At 56.5% G+C, this 17,373-nt stretch overlaps 5 protein-coding genes across 5 annotated transcripts; 4 read left to right on the top strand and 1 right to left on the bottom strand.

Annotated features, from left to right (window-relative positions):
* Positions 1-1,711: 1,711 nt before the first annotated feature.
* On the top strand, positions 1,712-3,951 carry BGZ61DRAFT_491466 (N-terminal binuclear Zn cluster-containing protein; the record flags this gene model as incomplete). The annotated part of the gene is made up of 2 exons (XM_046250434.1): positions 1,712-2,419; positions 2,596-3,951. The coding sequence occupies 2 exons, from the start codon at positions 1,712-1,714 to the stop codon at positions 3,949-3,951; spliced, it is 2,064 nt and encodes a 687-aa protein (XP_046108780.1).
* A 1,222-nt stretch (positions 3,952-5,173) lies between these two features.
* On the top strand, positions 5,174-6,734 carry BGZ61DRAFT_515184 (uncharacterized protein). The gene is made up of 2 exons (XM_046252234.1): positions 5,174-5,677; positions 5,747-6,734. The coding sequence occupies exons 1-2, from the start codon at positions 5,611-5,613 to the stop codon at positions 6,442-6,444; spliced, it is 765 nt and encodes a 254-aa protein (XP_046108779.1). The 5' UTR covers positions 5,174-5,610; the 3' UTR covers positions 6,445-6,734.
* Position 6,735: 1 nt separating this feature from the next.
* On the bottom strand, positions 6,736-7,599 carry BGZ61DRAFT_515183 (uncharacterized protein). The gene is made up of 2 exons (XM_046252233.1): positions 7,221-7,599; positions 6,736-7,133 (listed from the first exon to the last, which is right to left on the bottom strand). The coding sequence occupies exons 1-2, from the start codon at positions 7,396-7,398 to the stop codon at positions 6,940-6,942; spliced, it is 372 nt and encodes a 123-aa protein (XP_046108778.1). The 5' UTR covers positions 7,399-7,599; the 3' UTR covers positions 6,736-6,939.
* Positions 7,600-7,625: 26 nt separating this feature from the next.
* On the top strand, positions 7,626-8,832 carry BGZ61DRAFT_504118 (ribosomal L27 protein-domain-containing protein). The gene is made up of 2 exons (XM_046251790.1): positions 7,626-7,884; positions 7,975-8,832. Exons 1-2 carry the CDS (start codon positions 7,677-7,679, stop codon positions 8,574-8,576), a joined length of 810 nt encoding a protein of 269 aa, XP_046108777.1. The 5' UTR covers positions 7,626-7,676; the 3' UTR covers positions 8,577-8,832.
* Positions 8,833-9,262: 430 nt separating this feature from the next.
* Positions 9,263-17,160, top strand: BGZ61DRAFT_491464 (uncharacterized protein; the record flags this gene model as incomplete). Its single annotated transcript, XM_046250433.1, has 10 exons — positions 9,263-9,565; positions 9,751-10,402; positions 10,459-11,610; positions 11,676-11,887; positions 12,857-13,628; positions 13,693-14,960; positions 15,263-15,812; positions 15,859-16,100; positions 16,159-16,875; positions 16,906-17,160. The coding sequence occupies 10 exons, from the start codon at positions 9,263-9,265 to the stop codon at positions 17,158-17,160; spliced, it is 6,123 nt and encodes a 2,040-aa protein (XP_046108776.1).
* Positions 17,161-17,373: the final 213 nt, after the last annotated feature.

Here is a 17,373-nt window from a genome sequence, read left to right as displayed (position 1 = left end):
TACATTGATATACTATACTCACTTGGCCACGTTGTTGGGTCGCACTTGCATTTATTTCTTATACTTACTTACTCGTCTCACTCATTAGAGAATCAATTCGTTTGTCAGGGCCTCCTCTTTGCTGGGAGAATCGCATCCTTCTTGAATCATCGCAGACGAAACGATCGGCTTTTGACGGAGCTATCGTCGGCCGACCCACATTGGGCGCCGCAGCTGTTACAGCACCTAGCAGCAGCAGCCATATTACAGCGGCGGCAGCCTTATTACAGCGGCAGCCAGCGCCTACAACCGCCTGCGACCCGCCTGCGACCACCAGCACGCAGCGCGCACGCAGCACGCACAACCTGCTTCCCGCTTTCCCGTCGGCTGTTGACCTTGGTGCCAGTCGGTTCGCCTCACGTCGAAACCCACCCACCCACCCACTCTTCACAGTCTCCCGCCTCATCCCCAAAGAGGGCCATCAAAAGTGCCCGGAAGCGTCCCGCCCAAAACGTGCTCCAGCAAGGGATCCAATCCAATCCAGTCCAATCCGACGCTGTCGAACCGCAGTCCCCGCCTTACCCGCCTCCTCATCCTGCTGACACAGTAACAACTCGGGCGTCCTCTTCTCTTAAAAGGCTGGGCGCCCAGTTCGTCCGCTTAAGGCCGACTAACTCCTGTTGCTGGACAAATAATTCTTCGCCTTCTCACGCATCTTTGCGAGTACTCGCTCACACGCCGCGGTCCACCACTTGCTCTGCCTCACTGCCGCCGCCGCCGCCAGCCACCCGCGCGTCGCCTCAGCCTTTGTCGCCCCATCCGCCCGTCGCCTAGCATTGGTTCCATTGTCCAACAGCCAACAGCGCTCCAGCGTAGCAAAGGCCCCAATCCGTACCCATCCCCACCCTCATCCCCCATCTTACCGCACCATAATCATCGTACCTTGCCTTAAACCCGCCCTCCCGCGTTGCTGGATCTCACCATTTTGACCATCTCCGCCTGCGTGCCGCTGCCATTTGGCCACGACCTACAACCGACAACCATCTGCCAACATCTGCTTTCTTACGGCGCAGCACCCGTCCCGTCCCCCGAGTTTGCTTGCCCCTCCATCCCATCGCTGCCAAGGTAAAGAGCGAAAGCGACTGCGACTGCGACATTCACTGTCACGGCCTTTTGCCTAAAAAAACCGTTTCTCGGCCGAGTGCGAATGGGAATAGCTGTGCACCGTGCCCAACGGGCCATCTTGACAGCCTCCCGCGCTGCGTTGCCCTGCCCTCCAGAGCTTGAGCTTGAGCTTGATCCTCCGCTCGAGTAACAAAGTCCATAAGTCAGCTCCGGTTCGTCACCCTCAGGTCCCTCACCCTCAAGTCCCTTGCCACCCACCCTCGTTTCCCGTGCTTGGCTTTCGTCCCGTTGCCTTCTTCCGTCGCCTCCGACAAGGGTTCGTCCGACTCTGACCCCAATCCACCAGACAACCCCCCCGTCAGACTCCCCACGACACACCCAACCCGCGCAGCAGCGAGCGAACCAACCGACCAACGACCAACCGACCAAGTTCTGTACCTGCAACTGACGACTGACAACTGTGCATTTCTTGCATTTCTCAGCGCTGTAGTCATTTCGTCCTATCCTGTCCTATCCTGCCTCCCCTCCATCACCCCGCCAAGCGTCTCGCTGCCGCTTCGCTCCGATCCCGCCACGGGCCGAGATAACCCAAAAATTCTAGCCCGCCATGCCGCATATGCGCGAAGTCAAGACTTGCGACCGCTGTCGCCACTTCAAGCGACGCTGCGATCTCATCAAGCCTTCATGTTCCCGCTGCCTCCAGGCGGGAGTTCGCTGTAGCTTCGATGTCGCCGCCGCTACTGCCGCCGCCGCTGCAGCGGCCTCTTCCTCCGCCATCACCGTCCCCATCACCACTCCCGCCTCCGCCTCTCCATCCGCCTCATTTCCACCCTCGGCATCAGTCACCGCCCCTAGCTCCAACGCTGCTTCATCCCCGCTGCTAGATGAGCTCAGCGCCAGCCTGTCCAACGGCGGTCTCATCTCGCCAACCACCTCTACCGAGAGCCCGGAACCCCTTGTTCTCCTACCCGGATCCGCGGAACCGGGTGTCGTGCTCGACTCTGTCCCGGGACTTAGCACTGCCGCTCCAGGCCAGCGTATCATCCGCAAGCGCAAGCGCAACTGTCTCAGCTGTTTGAGGTGCCACCGTCTGAAGGTCAAGTGCGACAAGGAACTGCCGTGCGGCCGTTGCAAGTCGAGCGGGAATGGGAGAGAGTGCTACTACAGCTACAACAAGGGCCCCAACGGCGGAAAGTTTCCCTGTCCGACAGCACCCGTCACAGCCTCTGGCGATGATTCAAAAGCTACCATTGCTACCTGGCACGTCCAGCACAAAGTCCGAGGCTCCAGTCATTGGAGGGACTTGATGACCAAGGTAATTTTTTCCTCACTCTCATTTACTTTGGCTCTCAAGGGGATCCTCAGTGTTCCTGGATCGTTGTTACAGGGGGGAGGGGGGGGGGGGGGGGGGGGGGGGGGGCCTCTGAGAAACGACATAATTCCTAGGCATCTCATCATCATACTTTGCCATGTGCTGACTTAAGACCATAGATCGGTGCTATGTCCACCCTCGATTCACCACCTCTCGCTGCCGCCCTCGAGGACGTGGCAACAAATGCCTGTCTCGCCAACTTTACCCTCCCCGGAAACTTCCCCTTCGGGACGCCGGGGGCCACCAAGTACTTTGCACGGGATGCCGTGACGAGGTTAATTGATGGAGAGAGAGCAAACTGCAGAACCTACATGAACCAGTACATTAACCTCCTCGACTGCGTGAATCCGATTCTCGATCTGGATCAGTTCAATCGAGAGGTTGAGCAATACTGGCATGATCCTAACGCCGTAACACTGTGCTGGCTCTCCCAATTTCTCATGGTTCTTGGACTCGGCTGCTTTGCCTCTGTCGACGAACCTCACCAGGCGACCGAGCTCATGATGGCTGCAGAGGCCTGTCTGATGCAAACGCCGTTCATGTTCCGGCCGACTATGCTGGCCCTCAAGGCTCTCACTCTGATGGTCGTGGCAAAGCAGGTGTGCAATGCCACTTGCTGGTCGGTTGATTCCTGCTGGTCACTCCTCGGATTGCTGGTTCGTACTGCCTTTATCTATGGACTACCTCAAGATCGAATCGAAGCGGAGGACGAAATACTGGATGTCAAGGAGAGAGATGCTCGACGGAAACTCTGGCTGACGATTCTGTACCTGGACATCAAGGTGTCGATGTGCACGGGTATGCCGCCCCTAACGCGGCCAGATGAACTGGGTAGCCTCAAGACGATGCCCGAGTGGGGACAGCCCGACAGTCTCCAGATGGTCCTTTACCAGTCATTGCCCACGGTATTGACTATTCTCGGGCAACTCAACTCGAAGAAGGACCAGATATCGTATCCAGATGTGTTGCGATACAACACTCAAATCCGTGAGCTCATGGCTCATGCGCAGCGTGTCTGCTCCGGCCAACTGCAGCGTATCACCGTCGATATCTTTCTACGACGGTGTCTGATGGTTCTGCACAGGCCGTTTGCCCTGCACCCTGAGGGGCCCAACATGTTCCCCGAATCATATTGGGGCTCCCTCGAGTGTTCGCTGGCTCTGTTGATTCACTACCGGGAGCTGTGGTCCGGTGAAGAAAGCCAGCGGCTGGATCTGGTGGGTCGAGCCTTTGTGCTTGACTTTTTCTCGGCCGCCCTGACGGCGTGCGTCCACGTTCTGAGAAAGGAGGCGCCTTTGGCTAACGCCTCGGCCATGGGTTGCGAGATCCCGCCCCGGCAGATCATCTTGGACACCCTACGGAGCTGTGTGGACATTTGGAGCGGCGAACAAGAGAAGAGCGTGTGCTATCGAACAGGATACAACCTGTTGCTGGCTATTCTAACGCTTCTACCCCAGTCGTCCTCTGGCCAATGACAATCAGGGTTGGGGACTTTGCTTGCGGACAAGGGCCCATTGACATCTCATGAAGCAGTTCAAGTGTGTCCAAATCAAGGATGGATTTGGCGCTAAAGATGCAGTTTCAACCCTTCTTACTTACGCTGCGTTCCTTTATTGTTTATTATTAATAGACGGAATGGAAAAAGGCTCGGTGGATGGTCGTGAGATTACTAGGCGTTTTGGAAACTGGGAATTATTGATTTATACGACGTGTCTTTTGGATGTTGCAAGTGGGCGAGACTTGAAGGGGATACGAACTATTAGTGTTGGGAGCTCCGGTACATAGCGGCTGTTTTAACGGCCGTATGGAGATGTGTATAATTTTGGCGAGTGCGGTATTAGAGGGAGGCAGAGGAAAGGACGGATGAGGATACGGCTTCGGCTTGTTAAAGTCGCGACTTGATGGACTTGATGGTCCCCTCGCTCTTTAGGCGCACCCTGGTTTTAGAGCAAATGAACTAGCAATTGTTTGATTTGAATAATGAATCACTACCAAGTACCGCCAGTGCGATGAATATAGCCCAAATCACATAGCATGGTATTTTGCCCACCGGTTAACATGAGTTCACGTGCAGGGTTCCTGGGAGACCATCCATGAAAAAGGTGAGAGCGGATCATAAGTCCGGGTCGAGTCCAAGGTGATGTCGTCGCAGGATCGATGACGTCGCGGATGTGACCCATGATGGGCGTGCGAGGTGGTGTGATGATCTCAGCGTGCTTCGTCGCTGGGTGTCGTTGTGTCTGGAAATGGCACCTCGCGCCGCTCACATGGCACATGCACGCTTGAGGGAGATTTCTACGGCCGACGGCGCAGTCACATTCTGGCCATGGGAGAGCAAAGATAGCAGAAAGAGCAACAAGACGGCTATCAGGCGGTTAAGGCGACTGGGATCCAGCCCACCTCAGTGTTCCATTCTTTCTGCTCGTCATGGCTGAGGGGCGAGTTGTAAGTTGTACCCAAGGCGCTAGGTTCTTGCACGCCGGGGGATACTTGCGCCAGGCGATGATCTCGGGCATTTAGAGTGCAGATCCCTGGGCTGCCTGGGTCACTCCTGGGGAACTTGTACCGACGAGCCAGGTCGCAAACGGGTGGTGATGGGGTGACATTGGCTGCAAAACTCTCCGCTGTGACAGTGACGTGCGCTGTAAAAACAGGGCGCTCTCCCCCGGAGCCAACGAGCGAGTGCCTGTGACTTGTCAGAAAGCCCTGGAAGCCCCTCACTCGCACGCCCGTTCAGTTCAACGGCCGCCGCCCAGTGCGTCAATATGTCGTGGATTTTGATTGTTCCCTTCAGCGCAGCTTAATCCAGCCCCGCCTGGCCCAGCCCCGCCTCCATTCCTTCGTCTACATCTACTGCGAGGGCTGCTCACGAGGATTAAATCTACCCCTTGCAACATTCTGAGATCTGACGACAACGTCACGAGTTGAAGCCATACCCTTTTAACGTCTTTGTTCTCTCGATTCTCTCCCTCTCGCTCGACACGACCCCTCCTGACGACCACATCAACCGTCCTGGCCTGCACTTGATGCCCACCTTGACTTTGAGACTGCTTAGCTCACACGCACCTCACCGCACTCAACTCTTTCACCGATAAACCCACGACACCCTCGTTTCCGATCGCAGATATTTCACCATGGATGTTTCCGTGGGAAACCCTCCTTCCCATTCGCCTCCCGGCCCCAACGCCCAGCGACCTCGAGGTGAGTCTGGACCTGGCCATGAAAGCCGTATCCTAACATGGCGCCATCTAATAACGAATGCTCATCCAGGCATCCTGAAGAACTCATTCCAGAGGTCACCTCCAGTCTCCCCCCAGCGGGAGCGCTCCTTGTCCGGCAAGGAAGTCACTATTGCCAACACCCAGATCAACGCCGGCCACCGCCGCTCCTCCTCAGGCGGCCGCCCCACGGGCTCCCGCCGCCAGTCCAACACGGCCGAATACTTCGACGCTGATTCCTCCCAGCGCCTCAAGTGGGACGAGGCCAACCTCTACCTGACCGAACAGGAGCGCTCCTCTACCATGAAGATCACCGAGCCCAAGACTCCCTATGCGAAACACTACGACCCCGCCGAGGACCCGTCTGACGATGACGAGGATCCTATGGCGGACTCTAGTCATAGCCGTCAAGCTCCACGTCCTGGCCATGAAGATGACATTCCGGGCCTTTCGCTGGGCGAACCGGAGGAGGCGATTCCAGAAGAAGCAGCGAGCGCGCCGTCGCCGGCTCGCAGCGAAAAAAGCGTCCACGTCGACGACGAAAGCATCGGTCACAACGCCGACGAAGAACTGGCGGGTCTATCTCCGGAAGAACGCGAAAAGCACCGTAAGTTTGAGCAGCTGCGCAAAAGACACTACGAAATGAAGAATGTCGCTCAGCTGCTGGGACATCCCGAGGACGAGGACGAGGACGAGGACGATGACTCTGCCCCGCCGCCGATGCCCCGCCTGCCCAACGGCTCCGCATAGATTGGGCACGGCCACAGACATGAACGAAGCGACAGATGATACGACGATGACAATGTCAGAGTTTGCATGGATTGTATGGTTTTCCTTTGTAGAGAAGAGTCTCTTCTCCTGGAGTTTTGCGGATACCACCATGGGGCGTTGGTACAAGAGGGGAAGCTGGAGGGTGGTGACCTACCTTGTGCGAGGGTTCTTTCTCTCAAGATGATGGCCCTCTCACGAGGGAGGGGAAAGGATTGGACTGGGGGATGGGGTTTGTTTCGGTTTTGATATACGACAGATGTACATGTGTTTCGCTTAGAATTTATATTCATATCCATACTTTTTCTCGCGTATCACGACTTGCATCAGACGGCCAACTACACAAGTGTGCATCATTCAACTTTGCCGCATCCCAATACTCCGCCGTCATTCATATCGTAATTTCTCCAACTCTTTAACTCCTGCCATTGCAAGTTCTAACGTCTTTGTCACGAACAACACCTCCGGCTCCCGTCATTACAGGAGGCCCTTCCTGGCGAGCTCGATCTTGCGCGCCGCCTCACCTTCACGGAACCCGCCGCGGGAGACGCAGACGCGCTGACCCTCGGCCAGCTCGAACTTTTCCTGGTGCGCGTCCCAGGCGCAGGGGCAGTGGTGCGGGAAGCTGACGCAGGCGAGGGTATCGGGGCAGAGGTACTTGTCGCAAGAAGCTACATCAAGTCAGTGACTCTCCCCACCATAAAGCCTCGCGTGGGCACTGCGGGAAGCAGCGGGACGAGTATCGGGAACAGACGTACAGTGCTCGTAGTAGTGGATGTAGTGGGATGCGTCGCTGGGGTTGTTCTGCTGCCCTTGGTGCTGCTGCTGCTGGTGCTCGTGGCCGCCGCCCTGCTGGCCAAACATCTGGTCAAAGAAGCCGCCGAACTGGGCGTTGGCGACGGCGAGGAGGGAGAGGAGGGCGATGAGGTAGCGCATCGTGGCGGCTTGTTGCGCAAAAGCTGCACGGTTACAAGGATTCACAAAAACAAGAAAGAAAACTCCAGCAATCGGATGGTGAGGGAGTGAGAGTACGAGATAATGCTACTGTCGTAGAGTGCTCTTTGAATGCTGTTGCTGTCCAGATGCATGGGTCCGCTTATCGATAAGGCGACTGTAACTGACTAAGCCATCTCGAAAACTCCTCCCAAAATACTCGCGGGCATCACAGCTGCAGCTTAACCTCAGACCACCAGCAACCGACGAAACAGCCGGCCATGCGGTTCCTCCTCACGCATCGGCCATTAATGGCGGCAGTGGCCGTCATTGCCAGGCCGGCCATTGCGCCTGTCGCCCCCCTCGGCGCCCAATTGGCGAATGCCCTCGTGCAGGGCCGACGACACGCCTCCGTCAAGACGCAGGGTGCCTATAGGAAGAAGAGCAAGAGAGGCATTCCCAAGAAGTTGGGTGCGAAGCGAACTGGAGGTACGTCGAGCTGGGATTTGCTAGATTGCGGAAGGGGACCGGGGGTGTTAATTGAGGATATGGAGACGGGACGCTGACTTGGAGCGACAGACCAGTTCGTCATCCCCGGCAACATCCTCTACAAGCAGCGAGGCACCCACTGGTGGCCCGGCGAGAACTGCATTATGGGCCGTGACCACACGATCCACGCCATGGCGACCGGCTACGTCAAGTACTACCGCGATCCCATCCGACATCCTGACCGCAAGTACATCGGTGTCGTCTTCAACAAGGCCGATACCTTGCCCTACCCCGTCCACGCGGAGACCAAGCGCAAGCTCAACAAGACGGTCTTCACCATCAAGCCAGCCGAACCGAAGCCCGAGCTCTCGCCCTCAGGCATCCCCTTCCAGGTCACTCGAGTGGAGGCCGGCGAGCCGGACCGCATCCTGAAGCTGCGCAAGGATTACAGTTACCGCGAGGACAACTGGAGAATTGGCCGACTGGTGCAGACGACGGGTCTCAAGACTAAGCGCTTCAGGACGCGCAAGCAATGGTTCCGACACCGGCGGTGGAGACGGGAGCGTGAGCTCGAGGGTCAGCGCAAGGCAGACGCGAAGCGGGCGGAGAGCGGCGGCGGCGGCGAGATCAAGATGGCCAAGCCGGTCAGCAAGAAAGCGGCCAAGAAGGCAGCCAAGAAGAGCAAGAGGTAAAGAATTAGAGTCGGGCAATCCAATGCCTGATTGGAAAGGCGTGGTGGCGTATTGCATCATGCCGGGCATGTAGGAACATGTGTAGTCTTTGTACAGTAGCCTAAAACACAATGTTAGAATGCTTGTATTTACCATGTCTCTGCGTTTGAGCTCTGCTGAATATATGTATTCCAACATCTACCAATGGTCCTCAGGCACTGAGCACGTACCTGCCTAGGTTAGGACTTATGGTGGACCAGCATAAGGCACTTAATTGACCTGTAACGAGGCTTCGCGATCAAGTACCTCCCACCTAATCTCTGCAGCAGGGTACACCTGCTACCCACAGAAGAGCATCGCGCGTGGCGCGTCTCGCACTCAGAAGCAAGTTCAACCACCATCAAAGATCCCAACGACCAAAGACAGCACATCGCTTGGGAGGGCGTGTGCCACGGCGGGGGTTTCTTTTGCTCGCGTGGCATGCTTCAAACGGCGTCTTTTGTTTTCATCCCTTGTCGCACACCTTCCGTCCCGTCCTCAGCCCTGCGGCAGCGGCAGACAGCATAGAGCGCCAAAGCGAACAGCTGCGGGACCTGAGGAGGATGGCACTGATAAGTGCGAACTGGCCCAAATTCAGAATCATGCAGGAACAGACGCCGGCAAAGAAGATCAAGCGCACGCACTTCTCGTCATGGAGCTCCGGCGTCATGGGCAGCAGCAGCAAGGCCTCGCCCGGCGCGACGGGTTCTGCGTCGCCACCCAAGAAGGACGGGCCCAGCCCGGAGCCGGCGCGCATCGTGAGCGACCTCGTGGCGCAGGCGGCTCAGGGGGGACCGCCCAGCGTGTCTCAGGGCTTGTCGGCGCACCCTAAGATTGTCGCGATGCAGGCGGTGTGGGAGAAGGACCAGCTCGACGACGGGGAGCGGGCCGTGGGTGGTTTGCCCAGTGTTGATACGGGCGCCGAGAAAGGACCAGCTATTAGCCCGACTGCGCAAACAGCGGCGTCATTGGTAGGACGAGGTCAGTTTGCCTTTTCTCTTCTCATTCGCTGGCTGGAATAGTTTCATTGGTTCATTCAACCAACTCTCAAGCACGAAACGTCAACATCTAACATGAGTATGCAGAACCAGCTGGTGTTGCGTCCGCTTCCGCGCCACCATCAACCGCCACCACCCCCATGATTTCCAGCCAGAAGAAACGCCCCGGCCCGGAAACGCCGTCTTCAGAGCCCCCTAACAAGAAGCAGCAGGTCTCCCGCCGGCCACTGCCTAGCGGGCCGTTGTCGACGGCGAAGGGCCATAACTCGGTCCGCGCCGAGGCGCGTCGCTTTACTGACGCGGCGGTCGCCAAGCGCATGGCCAGCTTGACGGTTCACACGACCCCGAAGCCCGAGTGGCAACAGAAGGCTTCCACCCCCGAGCAGGTGATGGCCATGATCAAGCAGGGGCCTCTGAAGGGCACAGTCACGCCTGCGTACTTGAAGACGGAGGTGTCTGCGTCTCAGTCTGTGGCTCTAGCAAAATCACAAACGACGCCTACTCCTACGTCTCAGTTTACGGCTCAAGCAAAGCCAAAGACGGCGGTCCCTCCTCAAAAGGTAGAGCTACCTGCCTCTCAGTCTACATCTACAGTAAAGGGCAAGCCGCCGACTGCTCCTCAAAAGGCAGACCAGCCTGGTTCTCAGCCCGCGTCTTCGACACTTCCAAAAACAGGACCACCTACGTCTACAGGCCATTTCACAGCTGTGACCACATCTACGGCAAGCGGAAAGTCGGCGCCCAAGGTTGGAGATCGACTCGCTGCTATCCCCGTAGCAGAGGGCGACCGGCTATACTCCCTTTATCCAGGTTCGTAATGCCATAAGATATAACTCCGTTCATCTCAACATACTAATCCCATATAGAGCCTCAGGGAGGAACAGTATCCGCTCGTGGTGCACTCATTCCTGCAAAGTACAAGCTGCACGACAACCCTCAGCTTCCCTTTATCTGCCCTGTTCGAGACTGCCGTCGCCTATTCCCTTCTCTTAAAGGCCTAGGCGGGCACTTCGCCGCAGGCCACTGCACATTGACCTTCAACGACAATGGAGACGGGACCCTGAGCAAGGTGGGATCATATGTCAACCATGGCCTTGGAGGCACACCAGGCATTGTTATATCACGGAATCCTCTTCCTCCAGATGCGCCGCCGCCAATTGACCCAGGGCTTTCGTTCTTTTCAGCACGCATCAACACCCCCACTCCCAAGTTGACATCGCCTGAGAACCCGAAACCTTCCCTGAGGCCAAGCACAGTCAGTGCGGTTCCTCTACCAAAGATTCCTCCGAGTCCGCGTTCAGGAGTCAAGGACTATCTACATGGATTTCTCCTTCCTAAGCAGAAGATTTACAAACGAGAAGATGTCCGGTACATGATTACTCTGCCAAAGAAACGCGAGCTACCTCAAGCATGGATCGACTGCCACCGGGACACCGAATTGGACTCCACTCACTACGCGTGCGCGTTAGCATACTTGACCGGCGATGAGGTTATTGGATCTGACAAGTGTGAGTCCCATACTCGGTACCACTCACGACCAACGTCGCGACTGTCAAAGCATTGTATCAGAGTACCGGCAAATATGCACGTATCGTCAAAGCGATTGTTCTCGCCGTTCCTTACGTGCGTTGGGTGTAGGTACTGGAGCCATCTGCAGCGGCAGACTAACCAGTGCGACTGGTCTCCTCATCCCCAGGTGCCACGAGGGGCGTCGGCGTTGTCTAGCTCAAGTACAGAAACTACCGCCGGCAAGCCTAACATGACGGAGGTGGACAAGTCGGAGCTAAAGCCAGTCGCGCCAGAGCCCGAGTCGGAGCCCGACTCAGATGAGGATCCGGTGCAAAATCTCAGACAAACACGCAGGCGGCATGTGGCGTCGGCGTCGGCGTCGGCGACTTCAGTCACCATGGTGGAGAGTAAGACGGTAGAGACGGCGGGTCAGCTTTCCGGGCCAGCTTTGGAAATGGAGGAATGGGAGGTTGCCCCAGGAAGGATGACAGATGGGTCTTCCTCTCAAAGTGAGTGTCTTCTTGCTACCCGAAAATGACCCTTGATACATTGGAAACTAACAGTGGACGACTAGATATTGCCTTTTCCAACTCATACCTCACAAGCGGTCAACCCGTTTCTGTATCCGAGGACGTCAGCTTTAACGTACTGGTCATCAAGCCTGGGTCCTCGAATCACTGGACCATTGAGGATGACAGGCTGCGTACAGTTTCGGTAGCTGCCGGCAAGGTGAACGTCACGATGAGCGAAAAATCATTCCAGCTGGGTCCCAACGGCATGTTTGTGGTGCGACCTGGCCAGACGTGCAAGGTGGAAAATCGACTCTATGTCGACTCTGTGGTGCACTGCACGACAATTGCGAACTTTGAGCTGCAGTAGCGGAGCGTTGCTGACTATTGAGGAATTTAATATTATTTGGGAGTTTTGGGACAGCCAAAATACAGGGGGCATTGCTATTCAGCTCTTTATTCTATCGTCATATACGTGCGCATGGGAGTTAGTTCTTAACAAGTCTATCCAGGGGCTGCTCTACTTTTCATTTTGAGCAACCTATCAAGGCGGGCGATGGAACGGTACAGCAATATTAGCATTAAAACAATAGACTTATATGATAAAAGCGAGGGGAAATGAATTCCCGAGGTATCCGACGCAAAAGCTGAGATTAGGCATCACCCCATAATTAATGTGTTCAAGGCCAAGTTGTCATGTGCCCACGTGCTGGAGTCACGACGCAGCCATGTCTCAGTCTTTAGCGGCTGTGGCGACGAGGTGGTGTAGGGTGAGCAGCCCTCAAACCCAATACGAGCTTCCGCAACGCCTTACAGTCAAGGATGGTCGTTTTTGAAAGTGCAGGGGCGTGTCACGGGGAGCTGCAGCTGATGAAGCTTGAAGTTGGGTTTGGAGGCTTGTGGTGGTGGGTTGGTGACCTGTTTGTGGGTGCGTTTTCGTCACCAGTCTTGTGAGGCGGCGATGCGTATGAGTGTTTGAGAAGAGAAGAGGTTGACTTTTTAGGCTGCATCATTTACGCTGTTTTTCATCTCTTTACTTCTACAACCTACACGACTTTTGTGTTTTTGCGCTTGCATTTGATCTTCTCGCTGGATGAAGGTTGCACGCTTGTCGCCAGAGTAGTTAACAAGCGAGCGAGGAGAGCAGGATATAGAAATGGAACCGCAACCCCCCGGGCCTGAAAGGGCGGCCACAAACCCCGAGGGCCTAATGAGTGAAGGGATCATCTCTCAAGGCCTGTTGGAGGTACCTTCTGGCGATACAGACTCCCTCAGTGTCAATCCAGGCAGCCCGCCCAGCCCGTTGCCGCCGCTCAGCAACTACTCGACGAACAGGAACGATCAAGTTGACGACTTGCGCTTGAACCCAGAGGAGACATCTACACGCACAGAGACGGAAGTGGATGCCAAGGGAGGCATCGTGGCAGACGAGATCAAGGAAAAGGAGAACGCGACTCCACCGGCCAGCTTTCACCCCGGCCGCTTCATCCTCGACCCGGCAGGCGAACTCACACACGATGAGACGACTGTGGATATAATCACAGTTCCTTGTCCCGGAGGCCATCCCCTCAAGACATGGAATCGGGACGCTCTTATGGGTCGCTACTTCGGCGCCCCGTCGATGCGTGAAGCTGAAGGGCCTACTACTAACACCAACAAAAGCAGCACAGCCAGCAGCAACACAACCAGCACAAGCAGCACAAACAGCAATGACCCGGACCGCCCAGCGCCGTCATGGGTCCGCCAGGGCATTCGGCGCGAGGCCAACCGCGCGCGGATCCTGCTGTACGAACATCCCGCGCCGGCAGAGGGCGGCTCCATGACGCTGAGTGCGCTGGCGGATGCGCTGCTGGAGGAGCTGGAGGCGCTGCGGACGAGGGAGAATGCGGCGGGACGACCGGTTGTATTTGTGGGACACAGCGTGGGAGGAATCGTAGTGAAGATGGTGTTGGTCAAGGCAAGTCGGAACCCGAGGTTCGAGGATATCTTGAGACAGTGCTACGGGGTTGCCTTCTTCGGTAAGTTGGAGTCCTTGGTGTTGACGATGGAACACGATCTAACGAGATATTCACTCGGCGTTAGGGACTCCCCACCAGGGCTCGAGTTACTTTTCCATGCCCAGTCTGGCATCTAGCATCCAGGGTCTACTCCAGCTGTCTTCTCCTTTGCCAACGGCAATTACAGACGAGCTGCGTGTCGGCAACCGGCTCCTCCTCCATCTCGACGACGACTTCAAGGCCATCGCGACCGATTTGCGGGTCTGGACTCTCTACGAGACCATCGACTCACGCCTATCGGGCGCTGGCTCGGGCGACGTCTACTTTACCGCACCCCTCACGTCCATCAAGTCGGCCATCCTAGGCATGCGCCAGGAGACAATCCTACCATTGCAGAGCGACCACGCGAACGTGGCTTCGTTCGGCCGCAACAACGTGCACACGATGCGTTTGTTCCTGCGCCAGCTGAAGGCGCTGATTCAGCGCGCCGACGAGTACTCGCGCGAGGATGGGCACTGGTCGCTGAACCTGGAGCAGCGGGTGAGCATCGAGGTTCATGGCTTCTTCGAGGACCCCGTCGGGCCACAGAGCGTAGATGGGACGATTCGTGCGTGGTCAACAAGGCTTCCACTGAAGGAGTTCCTGCGCAAAGGACCTGTGGAGTGTCTGGCGGATAGGTTGAATGAGGTGGAGGGAGTCGAGGAGAGGAGGTTTCTGAGTAACAGAGGGAGGACAGGACTGATCGACGCCCACGAACCGCCCGCGGGCACGGAAGAGATCACCACTGGGGCGAATAAGAATGCGCTGGGGATTCAACAGGAGGGGGTAGTGCCGTTGTCCCCTCCAACATCTCCTGTCCTCAGACCTGTCGATGCTCCTCTGAGAACGAGGACTGAGTCGGCGCCTCAGACAGTTCCTGGGATTCCTATAACAACGCCTCCATCCCGAGGAACATCTCCTCCTACTCGATACTCGAGCCCTATGCGGCGGCCATCACCCATGTTCCGTCCCAACTTTGACCAAGACCTGATGGTAGACCGTCTCTCGCCGCCTCCCGGAGGCCGCATGGGTCGTTCTCTTAGTCGGTCGTTCAGCATGGGGAGCCACGCGTCTGGAGGTTACGAATACCGAGATTTCCCGCCCTTCTCGCAACGGAGTCGGAGCACGATTGAGGCCAACTTTAGCGAGGATGACGACAGGGATCATGGTTTGGATGCGTCGCCGCGGCTGCCAGAGGCGGTAGTGGCGATTCGAAAGGCGGCTAACGAGAGGCAGAGGAGAGCCAGCGAGACGGTGATTGTGGACGAGCCGCCCGTTGCGTTTACGAAGCCCGAGGTGGATGCGAGGAAGTTTGTGTGGATTCATCTCCCATATAACAACCCGACATGGGTGACGGTAAGAGACCATTTCGAGGGGGTGCATTACGGAGAGAGACAAAGACTGACCTGTGGACAGAAAGTGTTTGAGACGTTGCAGGTGTCGTACCATCGGAACTACACGCAGCTGTTTAATATGGACTTTTGGGCGACGAGACATACTCGCGGGCGACATTCGCAGCACTATGCCTATTTCGCAAAGCCTGGTTGTTACTTTTCGGCACCGCGCCATTGTAAGTCCCAAGTTAAGCGGTAAGAGTTGAACTGGAATGCTGATAGCCTGCAGTTTCACCTAGAGCCAGCTCCTCCAAGAATCAGTCCGTATCCCCCTCGCCAAACAATGGCACCTATACCTGCCTCTTCCTACCGTACCTTCACTTCGACTCCTACAAGAGGTTACTGAAGCGCCGCGAAGCCATCCTCGAACGTCTTCGCCATGGAAGAGCACGCCCTATTCCCGAGGAAATTGGAAAGTGCGACTCGCTCGAGGTCCAAGTCATCTGGGAGTTTCTCGGCCACGACCCGCCACTAAACTGCAGGCGCACGTTGGACCAATACGGATATCCGTCACTCCGGGACACGCGGTCAAGAGATGATGACCAGATGCTGTACAAGCTTACCAAGGAACGGGGCCAGCTTCCAGGGGAACAAACCTGGCTAGATAGACAAGGGTCATCTAGTAGTGCAGAGACGGGCGAAAGCTCGAGTAAGAAGTCGAAGACTGGCAATGTGGATGGGGATCAGGATTCAGAAGACGAGGAGAAGGATGATGTACTGAACGGGAATGTGTTGATGGTAGATCAGCTCTGGATGTGGGTGATTGATTCACGTAAGTTGCAATTCAGAAACTGTCGGAAGAAGAACTAATAGGACAGATACCTTGCTCTCATTCTTCCCAAAGCGGGAGGGTGATGCCATCGAGGGACCTCTGTACCAGCAGGCGGATCTCCGTGACAGCATCTTCAATGAGGTAAACGTCGATCTCACGCGACAGTGCGAGAATGCCCTGGATCTAGCAGCTCTGGCGGCGCTGCATGCTGTTAGTGTGCTGCTTGACCGATCATCACACCCAGATCTGGAGGTTTTCCGTATCTTTGAGGAGGCGATTAGTGTGTTGGTAAGTATTGACACTACGAAGACATGAAGAAGTATCTTTAGCTTACGAGATATCCTAGACCGAAAAGCTCACGTCGTCACTGAAGAACTTCCGTGCTGAGGGGTTCCGCGATAAAGCAGTGGCATTTGAGCCCGTCGAGAACAAGGTCCGATTAATCAGGGCTCGACACAAGGCAGAAGGCCAGCGAGCCGAGGAAGACAACCGCGACAATACGTCGGCGCTGCTTGAGCTACGAGACATCGAAGACGAGTTACTGATCCTGCTCCACCTGTTCGAGCGGCAGACCAAGGTCATCAGTGCGATGCACGCGACATATAGCCGGCCAGAGATGCGGGAGCGCACAACCAACGGGCGCGTGTTCCTCAACGAAGCACTCAAGAAGCTGGGCGAGTACGTGCACCAGACTAACGAGATGATCCAGCGGGTGCGGAATACGCGCGATGACTACGACAAGCTGCTGCAGATGGTGCAGCGTCAGGCCCAAGTCGACGAGGTGCGGCTCAGCCGGTTGCACGCTGACCTGGCGAGCGCGCAGAGCCGAAGCGTCATGATATTTACGACGTTTACCGTGATATTCCTGCCGTTGACCTTCTTCACGGGCCTGTTTGGTATGAACACGCGAGAATGGGGCGGCGCTGACAATCTCCCGCTGAAAACGATTGGGGCTATTTCACTACCGTCGAGCATGCTTCTGGTGATAGGCTCGCTCATCATCGCCTGGAGCACCACAGCGCGGCGCTTCTTCCGCTGGCTGAGCCACCTATACGCCATGGCAGTACGTTGGCTGTGGGCCACGGTGTGCGAGCCGGTGGGGAGAAAGGCGGCCGAGGTGATGCCGAAGCGGCGGCACGGGCGGACGGGGCCGGGCCGGGACGAGCGGGAGGCCCGGGCCCGGGCGGGGCTTGGGGAGGAGGTGAGTGACTTTTGGGAGCGGCATCGGCTGGAGAGGGAGAGGGGATACCAGGTCCCGGAGAAGAATAGGAGCAGCGCGACGAGCGGCAAGGGGAGTTGGAGAGCGAGGGCGAAGAGCCTGGTGAAGGATGAGAAGGGGAGGGGGTGAATTACTGCCCTGGGCTTGCATTGTGTTGCTTGAGGAAGTTGGGGGATGAGGGTTCATTATACACTCCTTGGATGTAAGGCTGTGCACCATGATCCATTTATAACGGGACGTGTGCTTAGACCTTGAATTAGAACAGATTCGTGTCATCTTTGACCTCCGTTGGCATCTGCCTCCGACTATGTATGGTAAATATCATTGGCCACGACTCTCCTC

Source organism: Ilyonectria robusta, assembly GCF_021365365.1.
Source record: "Ilyonectria robusta strain PMI_751 chromosome Unknown BGZ61scaffold_4, whole genome shotgun sequence".
Classification (NCBI taxonomy): domain Eukaryota; kingdom Fungi; phylum Ascomycota; class Sordariomycetes; order Hypocreales; family Nectriaceae; genus Ilyonectria; species Ilyonectria robusta.
Note: the sequence above shows the minus strand (reverse complement) of the source record. Positions and strands in the feature narration are given on the sequence as shown.

Coding starts and splice junctions, on each gene's coding strand:
- BGZ61DRAFT_515184 (XM_046252234.1), top strand. CDS start 5,611: ATGGATGTTTCCGTGGGAAACCCTCCTTCCCATTCGCCTCCCGGCCCC. Junction 5,678..5,746: donor CAACGCCCAGCGACCTCGAG/GTGAGTCTGGAC, acceptor ATGCTCATCCAG/GCATCCTGAAGAACTCATTC.
- BGZ61DRAFT_515183 (XM_046252233.1), bottom strand. CDS start 7,398: ATGCGCTACCTCATCGCCCTCCTCTCCCTCCTCGCCGTCGCCAACGCC. Junction 7,134..7,220: donor CATCCACTACTACGAGCACT/GTACGTCTGTTC, acceptor GACTTGATGTAG/CTTCTTGCGACAAGTACCTC.
- BGZ61DRAFT_504118 (XM_046251790.1), top strand. CDS start 7,677: ATGCGGTTCCTCCTCACGCATCGGCCATTAATGGCGGCAGTGGCCGTC. Junction 7,885..7,974: donor GGGTGCGAAGCGAACTGGAG/GTACGTCGAGCT, acceptor TTGGAGCGACAG/ACCAGTTCGTCATCCCCGGC.